At 44.7% G+C, this 15,111-nt stretch overlaps 1 protein-coding gene across 18 annotated transcripts in view; it reads left to right on the forward strand.

Moving 5' to 3' along the window:
- REEP1 (receptor accessory protein 1) overlaps window positions 1–15,111 on the forward strand; it is a 92,515-nt gene that overhangs the window by 39,598 nt on the left and 37,806 nt on the right. For all 18 annotated transcript variants that reach the window (XM_054065491.1, XM_054065488.1, XM_054065489.1 and 15 more), the window contains one exon: window positions 11,400–11,472. Coding sequence is in view for 13 of the 18 variants with exons in the window: in XM_054065493.1 (XP_053921468.1) it covers window positions 11,400–11,472 (73 nt within the window). In the remaining 5 variants the exon portion in view is untranslated. The remainder of the gene's footprint in view (window positions 1–11,399; window positions 11,473–15,111) is intronic.

The following is a 15,111-nucleotide window of genomic DNA, read 5'->3' on the forward strand; positions in this document are numbered from 1 at the left end:
ACTCGTGCAGCGGGTCCTGTGGAAGGAGGCTGGAGCACATGATGCACCAGGAGAGGTGAATGGGCTGAGTTTGTTCAGCGTAAACAAGAGGTGGTGAAGGGGAGATCTTAGTGCTGTCTTCAAAAATGTGTGATGGGTTGTTGCAGAGAAGATAGAGACATGCTTTTTGTGGAAGCACACAGTGACAAGATGAGAGGCAATGGATGCAAACTATAGCAAAGGAAATTATGTTTGAGATATAAATTCTTCACATTTCTGTTACTTTTAGTACATTCACCATTCTTTCACTTGAACAGTTGCCAGTAGCACACAAAATGGTATCTGTCACATAAGTTTTGCTCTCAGGTGTGACAGTGTGAGGAAGAAAGGTGTTTACGATGGTTTGGTTTAGCGTTGGTGGGCTTTTTTAAAGATCTGAGATGCTGGTTGTTGATACAGGGAAAAATGGGCTGAAGATTTATATTTGTCCGAGGATCGGTGCTGCTGCTTAGGTGCTGGGTGAATCTGTTTCCTCTGGAGTCAACCCTGGAGAAAGTTTCTTTACTTTCCAATGAGCCCTAGTGATGACGCTGCTTGGCACAGCGGCCAAAGCGTTGGCTGGCTATCACGTTCTTCGGGAGAACTTCAGGGTATTATTTAGGCTCCCCTTCCTTTTGTTATTATCACTTATCCTAGCACTCTGATCTAGGATTATCCACTAAATGGTCATTTTTCTTCTAATTTATTTTAATTAGACACAAATAATTTTTCTGGTAGTTGAAGCTGAATTCAGAGGTGTAGCCAGAAGCTCTGATTATTCATTAGTGATCCGTGGCTTCAGTACAGAGGCTTGCTTCCTTCTGGTTTCCTCTCCTTTATGTCTAGGTCAGACTACAGGTAGGTCTGTATCAGTTCAGCTCCATCTGGAGATCTCTCCCTCCTTGTTTATCTCAGTTATACCATGCATTTCATTAAGATGCTGTTATTAGCCATATAAAATAGAAGGATTAAAAGGGATGAATTAAATGAGAAAAGACCTTAGAGGAAGGAACTCTATTAACTAGAAATCATTGTCAAATGCATATGAGAAAAGACTAGAAGTCTGTCTTTTTCAAGCTGTATGACAGTGTCTCATTTTCCTTTCTTTCCTTCTTTAAAAGAAATTATGCAAGTCGTAGTATAAAAAAGCAGGTGCCCAGCCTCTCCCTAAAATGTTGTTACAGTGTCCAGAAGAAATACCAGTCTGTCTCTGTGGGCCACAAAGGGAAATGTGGTTTGCATGGCCCGTGAACTCCCTGCAATGTTGAAGCTGTTATATATAGCATGTCGCATTCTGATACTCATACTAACAGAAGCATTCAGATGGTCGGAATATTCTGAAATTACCTGTAGAATCATCTTGCCTTGGTTTTTCTACGCTCTTGCTTTAAAACTGGAGTTGGGAACTGGATACCATTCATGTCTCTGACATGAGCTTCCTGTGTAATTTCAACTGGGTCTCACTTGGCCTTATCATTCAAACCAGAGATAAAACACTAATGAAAAAGACATAATCAGAAATCAATGGAAGTGCTGTTGACTTTGATACTCAGGTCACTACATACACTGCTCTTTGAAGTCCTTCTCTGAAATGTGTTATCAAAATGAGAGGAGATGTTTTAGAGATGGGTTTGATGGTTTAGAGGTGGGCTTGGAGTTTTTTGGTTGTTTTTTTTTAAACTTAACTAGGAGTTAGACACCAGCTCTGGAACATAGAGCTTGCAACTGAGTTGAGTCCCATGTGTTTTCAGTATGGCTGGTCCCTCCGAATGGTTGGTCTTCTAATTTTTCAAGTTCATGTTTTAGAGTCCTCAGAGGTGTAAGAAGTTGTGGTCGGTTACTAATGGAAGAAGTTGTTAATTTACTAGCATATTATAGATAAGTCCAGACAGTAGTAAGACTTTCTCTTCAGGCTATTTTGCACCAAGCTGGCTGTGACCATACCTGATATTTTTTCTTATACCAAACCGCTCTCTTTGGCTAGTGTAGAGATCAAACTGAGGTTTCCACCCTCCTCCAAGAGCTTGTGGAGATCTCTGAGACAGCCTTGGGACTGCTCGATTTGTGTCAGTGGTTTGAATTATTGTCAACCCATTGGAAGTCAACATTTTTCATGCTGAATATCTGAGCCAGAGAGGCCTTTGGTTTGCTTTTTAGATTATATTGGTGAGTTAAAATATTCCTTGCACTTAGTTATGGACTTCTAGTGGTATTCTGTCCCTGGGAAGATAAAGTAATATTACTCTAAGGAGATCATGTTGCAATTGATTTGGATGAGTTATAGTTTAATTTAACTTTTTATTACTGTTTTCTGTCCCGTGAGTACAAAACTTGAAGTCTAAAGCTGTCTTTCAGTGAGGAATAGACAAACAGGAGTGTTTGTGTTTCTTGCCATCTCCTCAATGAGTGGTAGTAATTATGGTTTGATGGTGAAGGACTTCCATGACCTGAACTGAATTTTAGTGTACACAGTGTAGGATTATGCTCTAAAATGGGATTTCTGTATGTGTTTATGCTTCCTAAAGGTTGATTCTTGTAGCATCAGTTAAAATAACTCAAAAATAATACTTGCAGCATGCTAGTTGAGGTTTAGCATGAAAATAATGTGGAGTTGCTATGTTGATGTATAGTCTATTTTACATCTTTTTTAGGCTAGATATTAGTTTGGTTGGGTTATACGTCTCTTTCTGTTCCTTTTTGTATTGTGAGCCTACCATAAATCTGCAGGCGAACTCACAATACAGATTTTAAACCATCTGCCATCTCTGGAATATAATGTCAGTGCTTTTAAGAAAGCCTTTTCCACATAAATATCCCCCCTCTCCAGAGTCATGAAAAGCAGCCCTTTCCATTGAAAACATACCATTTAGTTTTCAAATTGCCGTTTATTTGGCTTGGAAAAAGACAGGGCTCTCAAAGCAGGAGCAGGAGCTATATGAGCTTCTGGATAGGGAAAAGACATTATGGGCACACAGATGCTTAACCTTCCCTTTTTGGAGCGGTGAAGCTGGGTGAAGATCTGACCTGGTCACATAACAGAGAGTGTTTTCTTCCACCAATTTTATTCCTCTCAGTATCACACTTTGATGAATTATTTCTTCTCCCAGAAAGGGTCTGAATGAAGCTGTGAGCTATGCGAGCAGTGGGAGGAAGCCCAGTGCTGTGGGCTGCTTTCTGCTGGGATCCTGCTGAGCTGAAGCACAGAGAAGGGGAGAGCAGCAACAGGGCAAATGCCTCCAATGACGCCCACGAAACATTATCTCTCACAGGCAGCTGCTCGGAGCCTCGTGGTGTGTACCAGGCGCAGCATTTCTATCAACTCTCAGCTTCTCACCGATGGGTGGGGACCCCACACAAATTCTCCATGTATGACCCTTCCTTTAAAGCGTTGCTTCAGTGGCAAACAAATTCCCCTTGCTCATCAGCAGCCCATCTCCACTGGACCAGGCAGCTCCACTGAAGACAGTATGAAGCAGAACAGACCAGCTTAGTAAGCCATCTACCTGCAGTAAATTGGCTTCCCAAAATAGCTGCAGAGCCATGGGGCATTTTTATAGCAGCTACCCAGGCCTTTTCTGTTCTGAGGAGCTGTAAAGAGAACTTGGAAGCATTAGCTTGTGTGTAAACTGATGCAGTTCTGCCTGAGTTCGAAGAGAGCCCAGAACAAAAACCGTGGCAAGGATGACGTATCTGCTTAATCTTGGTTGAGCTTTAAATATGACACTTAAGGGTGTCCACGTAAATATCAGCCCTGTGAGACCCTTCAGTGCAGGTAGGTTTAGTAGGAACATCAGCTTTTAGTAGTCATCACATGCGTTATCTTTAATGATCCCAATATTTTACAAGGTCTCTCCCTCAGCAGTGTTGTTTTAGCATTTCCACCTTCTGCCTATAACAAGAAGTGGGATAAAGGAAATAATGCTTGCTGCTTTAGACAAGTCTGGATGTAGGATCTCATCCACGAGTAAATGTAAGAGTTACGTCCTCGCTCCAGGCTGGCTAAGGCCACTTCCTCCACCTGTCCCCCTCGCCACATCTCTTCACCTCTTTGTGCCTGGCAGGTCCCATGTGAGGAGTGCCGTGGCTGAGGGTGAAAAAAAAGGTGGTGTCAACTGGAGAGAAGTGTGTGCTTCTTTGGGAGGATCGAGACTGCTTAAATTAGAAGCATCAAGGACAGCCCTTGCTCTTACTATTTCTGCTGGAAGGACAGTTGGGTGTCCCTTTACCCTGTAGTTTCACCAAGAGAAGTGATTAGGTTTCACCAGCCGTTAGGTTACGTTAACCAAGATGAAGTTTGCAGTTTGCTCCTGTGGTAGCCTGACTGAGAAGTCAGAGGTGCATCTGGATGGGAAGCAAAGCATCTTTGTGTTAGATGCGGAGTTCTACTGGGTCTGCCTCTGTTTCCTCAGCACTGTGGGTGCTTCAGAACTGCTCATGAGGACAAGTTCTCAGGTGACCCACTGAGGAGGTGGGGAGGAATGTTTCCTAAAGCAGAGGGACGTGCTGGGTGGCCATTCAAGTAGAGCTTTACACCTTGTTAATACTCGTAGAGGCAGTTCGAGTGGCCAAGTGACACGGGCACAGCTGCACGGTTGTCCTTGGCAGCACAGAACCAGCCTAGGGAGAATGTTTGATTCCAGTTGCAAATGGAGTTTGAAATGAGCCTGATCTGTCTCAGGGGTGTGAAGGCCCAGCGCTTTCCTTGAGACGTGTTTTTGTCACTCAGGTGCCATGCGCCTTTTGTATTCTCCGAGTGTATCGAGTTGTCAGGCTGGCATGGTGCGGTATCCACATCTCCTGGTGCCAGGGTGGGGATGTCCTCAGCTGTCACTCCTAGAGTGAACAAGTAAGTTCTTGGCTGCCTTGGAGCCACCGTGCAGCACCTGTTCTGCTGGAAAAAAAGACCACAAAGAATCTGCAGGAGCCATCTCCCAGGGAATATCAGCCTGGAGCCACCTTCTCTGCAGCTGGTGCTTCTTCCACCCTAGTAGATTCTTGGATATCAGGCATTTGGCCTGTCAAGGGGCTCACGTTAACTCTTTCCCTGACATTGTGTGCTGCTTATTTTCGCTTCCACAGCTGCTGGATTTAGACTGGGAACCTTTGGTGCAAATGCAGTGCCATTTATTTTTAATCTGTGGCACAATGTGAATTAATTACGACTCATCATAAGGAGCGCAAACCTACTGGCACCCTTCATGGCGGTTTCAGCGAGGAACGCTGGCATGGTGACAGCTCAGCTGCTGCTCTCTGCATAAGAAACGTGCTTCAGCCAGTGAACATGTTGAAGAAACAGGAAATATTTCAATGATTCCTAAATGTGTCCATCCTTGTGTTTGAGCAGAAGTTTGCCATCTTGGCTGCTGTGTGTCGATGGTATTGAAACATTTGTTATTTATGGGCAAAATAAGGGCTGTTCTATTTATGTTGCAGTAGTACAGCATTCTAAATGTTTGGGCAGCCCAAACACAGCTGGTGGCATGGTAACTAGATGAGCAAAACTTGGGTGGCTTGGGATGTGAATGGCACCATGCTGGTATATTCGTAGCTTAGAATCATAGAATAGTTTGAGTTGGAAGGCACCTTAAAGATCATCCTGCACTCCCTGATAAACAGCCCCTCTCCAGCTTTCCTGTAGCGCCCTTTCATTACTGGAAGGTTGCTATAAGGTCTTCCCAGAGCCTTCTCTTCTTCAGGCTGAACAAGCCCAACTCACTCAGCCTGTCTTTGTGTGAGAGGTGCTCCAGCCTTCTGATCATCTTCATGGCCTCCTTTGGAGTTTTTCCAACAGGTCCATGTCTCTCCTCTAGAGAGGAGTCTATAGCTGGATACAGGACTCCAGGTGAAATCTCACTAGAGCTGAGTAAAGGGGCAGAATCCCCTGCCTCGACCTGCTGGCCATGCTTCTTTTGATGCAGCCCAGGATGTGGTTGGCTTTCTGGGCTGCAGGCGCACCTTGAGCTCATGTTGAGCTTCTCATCCACCAGCAACCCAAGTCCTTCTCTGCAGGGCTGCTCTCAATCCATTCTCCACCCAGCCTGCAGTTGTGTTTGGGGTTGCCCCAACCCAGGTAGTTAACAGTGAGTTACCATCCGGAAAATATCTGTGTGGTTAAAAGAACTCCAGAGAATCCTGGCCAGTACTCCAGAGAATCATTGTGAGTCTTCCCATTTATTTCATTAGCTGCTGTATGGAATGCGAGAGTTAATTTTGCAGGGAAATGACTGTAAGATCAGGCCTGTCGTAGGGAAAGTAGCATCACCAAATCATCAGAACTCGAGATGTCATGTGGGGCCCTCCAAGGTCCTGGTACCAGCTCTAATGCTGATCCCCAGGCTATAACCCAGATGCTACGAGGGATATTGTCACATCTGGGTTACCCCATGCTCTGTGATGGTCAGATCACTGCGCTAGCAGATCCAGACAAGGAATTGCGGCCAGGCTGGGCTGTGGCCATGCTCATAAGTGGAGACAGAAGGAGGTTTGGTGATGGTGCAGCTGCTCCCCTGGAATATCACAGAGATTGCTGAAGAGGAGCCACCCAGTTGCTTTAATATTTGCCTGATAATCAGGAAACTGCACAATATGGGAAGCAGCATCCTTTCCTCTCTTTTAGTGTTATTTACTATTATTTAGTGTTTTAGTAGTAAACTTAAATAACACGAGCCAGAACTAAACCTCAGATCCTATGTAATATAATTATATGAATAAATGCAGTTAGTCAGTTCCACAGATGAACTCCTGGTGATAGGGAGGGAGTCTCCCCTCCTTTTTAACTTGGTTCTCTTGATTCAGTTGAACATCTCCTTACACTGCATCAGGAGTAGAAGTGATTAACCTCTGTTATTTGTCCTTGCAAAACAAACAATTGTGATATTTACATCCTCTCGTATGGATCTTGCCCAATGGGCTTCCATGCACTTTCGTTGCCCTTGTTCTCCCCTTTTGCCTCCACCGTGTCCCTTTTGACAAAGAATGACCAGAAGTGCGCGTAGCAGTCCAGACAGGGGATTGCTGCTGCTGCTGTGCCTAATAGGATTATAAGATTCTCAGCATTAATCCTCATCCTGTTCTTTAGGAAGACTGACCTTTTACTTAGATTTTTGCCTCCTGTTGCACAATTAGTTGACTCTTCAGTGATTTATTTACAGCTGCTCTTTTGTCCTTTTCCAAGGTGATTGTAGTTGATGTACACCTCCAGCATGGAGCAGTGCAAGACTTGTTAGGCTGTTGGGGTTATTTGTTTAGCACTGGAAGTGAGTTTTTCCTAACTCACTGATGAATCTCACTGCTTCCTTGCTTTTCCCTATACCCTAAGGTACTTTAGCTCAGACTTTAGGAACACATCTCTATAGCTTTAAATGTAGGAACTACTACATCAAACTGTGGGAGTCTGTGGTTTGCTGATCAGGATGTCTGCTGCTGCCTTTGCACAGAGGGTAAAAGAGCCAAGGCTTTTCAGGGTAAATAGCTCATTCAAAGGAGCTTTGAAAGATGGAAATGGGTGGGGAGTGGATTGACTCTGTATTTGTAGCCTGGTTTCCTTAGGAAATGAGGCTTAAGCAATCTGTGTTTCCACTGCTGCTAACTTTTGGGATCTGCAAAACGCTTGTGGCCAAAATAGATGGGTCAGAGAGGTCTCACATATTAAGTGTCTACATTATTCATAAAAATTAGCTGCTGGATAGGTTGTTGTCTCATAGCGGTGTCCTCCAGAAGGTAAAAGCTGTAGTGTTGTCTCCATGGGTAGGTTGTTAGTGTGTCTTGCCAGCTGGCAGGCACCAGTCAGGCAGTCAGTGCTTCTGCCAGAGAAGGAGTCACAGCACATGTGGTTCCCGGGTCAGCTGGCAGTTGTGGGAGGGAACTGAGGGTCTGTGCTATGATTCTGGGGATATGTGAGGAATCATAGAATCACCAGGTTGGAAAGGACCGACTGGATCATCAAGTCCAACCATTCCCAACACTCCCTTAAACCATGTCCCTCAGCACTTCATCAACCTGTTCCTTAAACACCTCCAGCAAAGGCGACTCGACCACCTCCCTGGGCAGCCTGTTCCAGTGCCCGATGACTCTTTCCGTGAAGAGTTTTTTTCTGATATCTCCCCTGGCAGAGCTTCAGGCCATTCCCCCTTGTCCTGTCCTCAGTCACTTGGGAGAAGAGCCCAGCTCCCTCCTCTCCACAACCTCCTTTCAGGTAGTTGTAGAGAGCAATAAGGTCTCCCCTCAGCCTCCTCTTCTCCAGGCGAAACAACCCCAGCTCTCTCAGCCGCTCCTCGTAAGACTTGTTCTCCAGCCCCTTCACCAGCTTCGTTGCTCTTCTCTGGACACACTCCAGAGCCTCAACATCCTTCTTGTGGTGAGGGGCCCAAAGCTGAAGGTCCTGAGGTGTGGTTCAGAGACATCAGGTAGAACTGGAGTGTTGCGGAAGATTAGAGAGATGAGGAGGAACTTGGAAAGGACGTGGTTGGGATTTGTGTGATTTAAGCTACTACCTCCCAGACTGGGCTGTCAGGATAACAGTTAGGGAACAGCTTGTTTTAGAGGAGATGGGCTGTTATGCAAAGGGGGGACAAGGACCACAGGAGCTCCAGGGTGTGGGAAAAGACATACAAGGAGCAGCAGAGTAAGAGCTGGTGGAACTACAGACATTAAAGGAGAGAAGGGATTGAAGTGGAAGGAGCAAAAATTCAGCTTGGTAGGCAAAAGGGAGTGAGAGCATGTGTGGGCAGAGGGAGAGAGAGGTTTAAACTGGTGCACCCAAGTGGGGTGGAAACCACACAAAGGAGGCTGGAAAGGAGACTTAGGCAAAGGGTGACTTAGTAGCTTGGGCAGAGGGACAAAGAATCAGCCTTGGTTTTTTATATAGTGTACAGGAGGAGTGATTTGACAACAGTACGAGCGTGGGGATGTAGGGAGACGGGAGTCAATGATAACTTTACTTACGCAGGAAGCTTGAGTGAGGGGGAAGATAGAAGTGGTGTCTTCAGCAGAGGAGAGGAACTGAGGGAGGAGATAGAGGATTGATGTGTATGTTTGAATTAAATCAAATTAAATCAATAGTACTGAAGCTTCATCCAAAGCCCAGTGAAGACAGTAGTTTCAAGAGACTTTCTGAAATATGCCCATGTGTCTCCAAAATCCTGAATATGCTTTACAGAAATTCCTGAAGATCTTTTATCTTGCCTTTGTAGGGTGTACCCAAAGGTTAAGTGACTCCAAGCCACATGATAGGCCCCAGCAGTGACAAGACTGGGATCCAACATTCCTTAAAACAGTTTTCAGTCTGGTAAACCATAGCAGTAATAAATGTCCATATATGCACACAACACACTAGAAAGCAAATCAGTGAAACTTCCAATCTCCAATTTAGGGAGAGCACATCACCTCATTAACTGTCCCTTACTCTGCAAGTATTGCACAGTTTCTTTCCTTCACAGGAATTGTTTTCAAGTGTTTATTGTGCAACTAATTCTTTTCTAGTGATCCTGTAAACTGTTTGCTTTTTCAGGATCCAGTTACTCTCTATTACCAGCACAGACTGAGGAAATGAATATCAATCATTTAGTGATTATTTGCAGGAAATAAAAGCATGAGATAGCAGCCAGCCCAGGCCAAGAAGGAAGGACAGAAATGCGGTACTTTTTGTAAGGAGAGCCAAAAATATTATTCATGTGCTCAGCTGTTTGTTTCTGAATATTGTGAAGCTTGCTTTCTTTTGTGAGCTCTACTTTCTTTTGATTAGGTCATGCTACCACTGAACTCGGAGGGAATATTTATTGTCTTCAGTGAGAACAGCATCAGGCTATTGTCTGTGCACTCTTCCTTGCTTTAACCGGTGCTGCTGTTTGTGAAGATATTGTAAGGGTCAAAAATGTGTTTGGTTTCCCAGAATGTTTCTGAGTGCTCGTATCTAACCCCTGCATATAGCACAGCCCCTGTGGGAGAAATAGATTCAGAACTGGATGTTTCCAGCAAAGCTTTTTGAAGCCAGTGTGAAGCCTCTGTAAAATACTGACTCTCTTCACTCAGTAGCTGCTTTTCTGAGGTCTGCATTGTGCTTCAGGTTTTGCTAAGCTATGCTACGGTAAGCATGATGAATAGCAGGCATATTGTCTTTGGTTGGTGCTTTGGAAATCAAGATGTGTGCTGGCTCACCCCATTCTTTCACAAATATCTTCTTGAACTACGGGAAATACGATGGTACATCATCTCCCAGAGTGTTAATTTTTAATGTCTTATACACGTAATGGACTCAGCTGTAATTATGAGTCCCACAGCACACAGTTGATACTGGCAGGATGGGAAAGACAACTGCAGGTCCATGTGGCTCTGCAATTAGGGATTGAAACATTGATCGTTTCCATTCCCAAGAGCAGCAGAAACAGCGCTGTGAATTTAAAAGAAGAGCTTCCACGGAAAGAGGAGTAGTTGCAAGGCAATAAACATTCCCCTGCAATCTATTAAGTTCAGACTTTGCAGCATCATCCTACTGCATTGAATAAAACTGACCGAAACCTAGGCAGGGCAAAGTGGTTTTGACAAGCCTCTGCTTATGTCCGGAATAATTGAAGTGAATACGCAGCCAGGCAGTGATGCAGAGAGAAGTTAGTCTAAAAAATTCTCCCTGTTTTTTTCTCAGTAGGGCTATTTTTAACTTACAGATCCTTATTTCTTTCTTACATGAAATCTTGAAGCTGACAGCATCCTATTCTTGCTTGAAAATGAAACTGTCTGAAAGAAGAGCAGAGCTGGGATTTTTAGGCCTGATCCTGTTGGCATATCTTGGTGTGCAAATTCCTCTTCTTTTGATGAGCCCAAATCTGCTTTACCAAACAGTGCAGAGCTCTTCCCTTTAGCAGATTTAATGTATGGTGAGGCCCTAACATTCAGTCCCTTGCGCCAGTAGAACTTGGATGTTGCTTTACCCTCTGCCAGCTATTCAAGGTGCTGAGTAGAGGTGGAAGGGATTTTAGACAAATGATTCTTACTTTGTTTTGCCTTTGAAAGCAATACTCCTTTGTTCCTAGTTTCACAGTAGATTATTTTGAAATTTTTAATTTCCTTTTAAAAATGTGGTGGCCTCATTTGGTTTGGTTTGAGTTTTTGATTTGTTTTGTGTGTGACTTGTAAGGTACAGCTATGGAAACCATTGCAAAAGGCAAGTGAACCTGACTCCCTGCCCTTCATTCATGTCACTGCCAATAGTTTCTGTGAATTCATCGATGCAAATAACTTCTGTACTGTACTTAGTGCACTCAAGCTTAAATCAAATCCTAACACTTTTTACTAGTGTAAGAAACACATTTAATAGACAAGAAAAGAGAAGTCTTTCCCTGTGACAGGAAATCAATTTAATCTATTTCTTGTTTGTTTTTTTCCAGGCTTATATTTGGCACTCTTTACCCTGCATATTATTCTTACAAAGCCGTGAAGTCAAAGGACATCAAAGAATACGTGAGTAATGAGATCTGTGGCTATGCTGCAGGGTTTGTTTTCTGAGATTGCTCCTCACCACGTTGTAAAGGTGTTGCCTGTGTTCTGGGAAAGCTCATAAACCATCACAAGGGGAAGACTGACCTGAAGGTGGACTGGCTGACTGCTAGGCACAGGTCTCAACTAAGGAGTCTTGGGTTTGTTCTCCTGGCTCCTCTACAGAGTTGATGTGTTCTCTGACAAATGTATGCTATGTCTCCGGTGGTGCGAGCTACATACGGCCAACTTAAAAGGTGTTCGGCATCCAGAGCTTTGCATGTTTTCCTTTCTTTCTGAAGAGCAGCATAAATCAAAGCCTTTTCAAAGAGCCTTGAAGCTTTAGCTGCTCTTTCAAAACCAGAATCAGAGGAGGCAACTGGAAGCACATAGGCCTGAATCCTTGGATAGAAATATCCTTCCTTGTGGAGCGACCTGTTTACAGGCAGGTCTGGCTGCTGGATGTGCCGTCTTGTCCTTTTGCAGGAAAATCTTCCCTGGCCCCAGTTTCTAAAGGCATATGGGGCCATCGGGGAAAGTGAAATGTGGGAGAATCAAAACCACTTGGATGCTGTTGTCATCCTGTAGGATTTGTAGCTCCCTTCACAACCTGAGCTCTGTTAACTTCACTGAACCCAGCTGAGCCTTCAGAGCTTGACTCTTCAATCCTCCCAAGGTCCTGGGGATAACAACCCTGTTTTTCCCTCTGGTTAACCACGTAGATGGCTCTCCTGTTAAGTCCTCAGTGCAGCCTCAAACTGGGACTTCCTGTGGCCATTGAGATTTTTCCTTTATCGATCCCCTCCTTCAGATAATGGTTCTGGATATTCTGAGAATCGCAAGTGTTACAGAACACATCAAATACTTAAGGCAAAATGCCCTGCAGCCCTTGCACAGCTCTACTTCTGGAGGTTTGTGCACCCTTTGCTTGGAAATGCTGGAGATGTGCGCTTGCGTCCCCAAGTACTGTCTGTCACCAATACTTAACATTTCCATAGTCTCTTTCTGGAAAATATTTTGTTGAAGTGTCCAATTCCTGTTGGAAATTCAGTTGCGAAAGAGGAACTCATGGGGTCGTGACCCAAATGTGGGAAGAGCAGATCTAAGACCTGGTCTACACTTCCAATTGTTTTTCAGTTCGGTGCATCCCTTGCGGGACTGTGTCCATTTGGGGTCTGATTGGGTAAAAAAAAGAGTAGTAATTTACACTGACACAGAACAAGGCTTCATTTGCTACTCAAAACTTTTTATTCTGCTTGGTAATAGTCATTTTTGTTAAATAGGGTTTTAGGCTGATCCCAGCCCATCCACACCAGATCTTGGTTTGTGTTCAAAAGTTTTGCTGGCAGTGATGTCCAGCTGACAGAACTGTGCTGGCAGGGAACTTTGAGGGAGTCACAGTTACGTAAAATGTTGGGCAGAAGCTGCCCTGGGAACAATGCTCTCAGGCATTTCATAGTATCATAGTATAGTTTGGGTTGGAAGGGACCTTAAAGAACACCCAGTTCCAACCCCCCTGCCGTCGGCAGGGACATCCCACTAGACCGGGCTGCCCAAGGCCCCATCCAACCTGGCCTTGAATACATCCAGGAATGGGGCAGCCACAACCTCCCTGGGCAACCTGTGCCAGTGTCTCACCACTCTCATGGTGAAGAAATTCTTCTTAACGTCCTGTCTAGATTGGTAATGCCATTTTACTGCTGCAACACTAAATATAAATATACATATAAACATACGTATAAATATACATATAAATCCCAGGGGAGCAATTATCTAGCTGGATGACAGGCGATCGGGTTAATTTCAGTACCTGCAGGGCAACTGAGAGAAACTACAGGTGCCGTCCTCACAGCTTTAAGGAGAAGATGGAGCAACGGATTTCAAAGCTGTTGAGATCCAGATTTGTTGCCACCTCCATCCTCCCTTCCCCAGTGTGGCACCTGGTGTGGGTATCCCTCTTGCACTGCGTTCTTTTCGGCCTTCCCTTATTCTGTTGCAATTAGCCCAGGCTTAGGTAACAAGGTCCAATCCTCTAATTCATGTATTTTTATGGATTTTACTTGCCTTAAGCTTCCTAACATTTCAGCAAAGCTGCTTAGGAATCTTCATTTTCAAATAGAGCTAATTAGACAACAATTTTTCCATCAAATTAACACCTTTTGTCTTGCCATCTCTTTTCCTTTGGAGAGAAAGATCCTGAAAGCCGTTAGAACTTTAAGTTTTACAATTCTACAATGGAAAAAAATTGTTGAGAGGGAATAAAAGATTTCTCTCTCATCTCCAGTACTTAGAAATTATTCCTTACATCATCTCCCTGATGTGACTGTGCCACAGGAGAGAAGCATCTCATCACTTGGTAAAAATCACTGGAAATGCTGGTGGCATGTAGCAAATACATTGTGTCTTTCCAGCCCAAGAAGAGCCAATACTGAATACATCAGAATGGCTTAGCTGTGCTTTTAAATGCTGTTCAGCTTTTGGTGACAAAAAAACCCCAGATTCCTGAGTTACTCAAGCTTATTAATGTTTCCCTGACCAAGACACAGTCCCCAAAGACTTTGTATGTCTGTCACTATTTCTGCAAAAGGAGACAGAATCATAGAATGGTTTGGGTTGGAAGGGATCTTAAAGGTCGTCTAGTTCCAAACCCCCTGTGATGGCAGGGACACCTCCCACTAGGTGGGACACCATCCAACCTGGCCTTGAACACCTCCAGGGATGGGGCAGCCACAACTTCCTTAGGCAACCTGTGCCAGTGCCTCACCACTCTCATGGTGAAGAAATTCCTCTTTGCATCTAGTCTAAATCTTCCCCTCTCCAGTTTGTTACCATTGCCCCTAGTCCTATCACTACAAGCCTTTGTGAACAGTCCCTCCGCAGCTTTCTTGTAGCTCCTTCAGGTACTGGAAGGTCGCTATAAGGTCTCCTCAGAGCCTTCTCTCCTCCAGGCTGAACAGCCCCAACTCTCTCAGCTTGTCCTTGTATGGGAGGTGCTCCAGCCCTCTGATCATCCTTGCAGCCTCTGCTGGACCCGTTCCAACAGCTCCATATCCTTCTTACGTTGAGGTTTCCAGAACTGGACACAATACTCCAGAAGAGGTCTCGCAAGAGAGGAATGGAGGGACAGAATCACTTCCCTTGCCCTGCTGGCCACACTTCTTTTGATGCCGCCCAGGACATGGTTGGCCTTCTGTTGGCTCACGGTTGGCTGTGAGCGATAATCCATAAATCTCCCAGCAAGCAGTCCACCCCATGGTGGAATTACCATAGTTGAACACAGTGACAGCACAGCACATGCTTTCGCTACTGGATATGAGGTAAACTGCCCTCACCTAAGCCCTGGGTAAGAGATTTAGCCTAATTGACTTACCCTTGCCACCTCAATGGGCTTAGGGGGTGGATGTGAGAGGGCACCGTCACTCGGCTGATGCACGCTAATTCAATGAGTTGTGGTGAGTTGATTGTGCTCGTGAGCCCTGGGTCACGGGATGAGCAGTTACCTCTCTATCTCTTCCTGTCTGGATTCCACTGCCTGCAGATAGTATGTAAGTAATTACATTTTGTCTTAATTGCAGTTTGGCCAAACTTCTGGTATTAGCCGTTGCTATTAAGATGAGCCAAGTA

Source organism: Cuculus canorus, chromosome 4 (assembly GCF_017976375.1).
Source record: "Cuculus canorus isolate bCucCan1 chromosome 4, bCucCan1.pri, whole genome shotgun sequence".
Taxonomy (NCBI): Eukaryota; Metazoa; Chordata; class Aves; order Cuculiformes; family Cuculidae; genus Cuculus; species Cuculus canorus.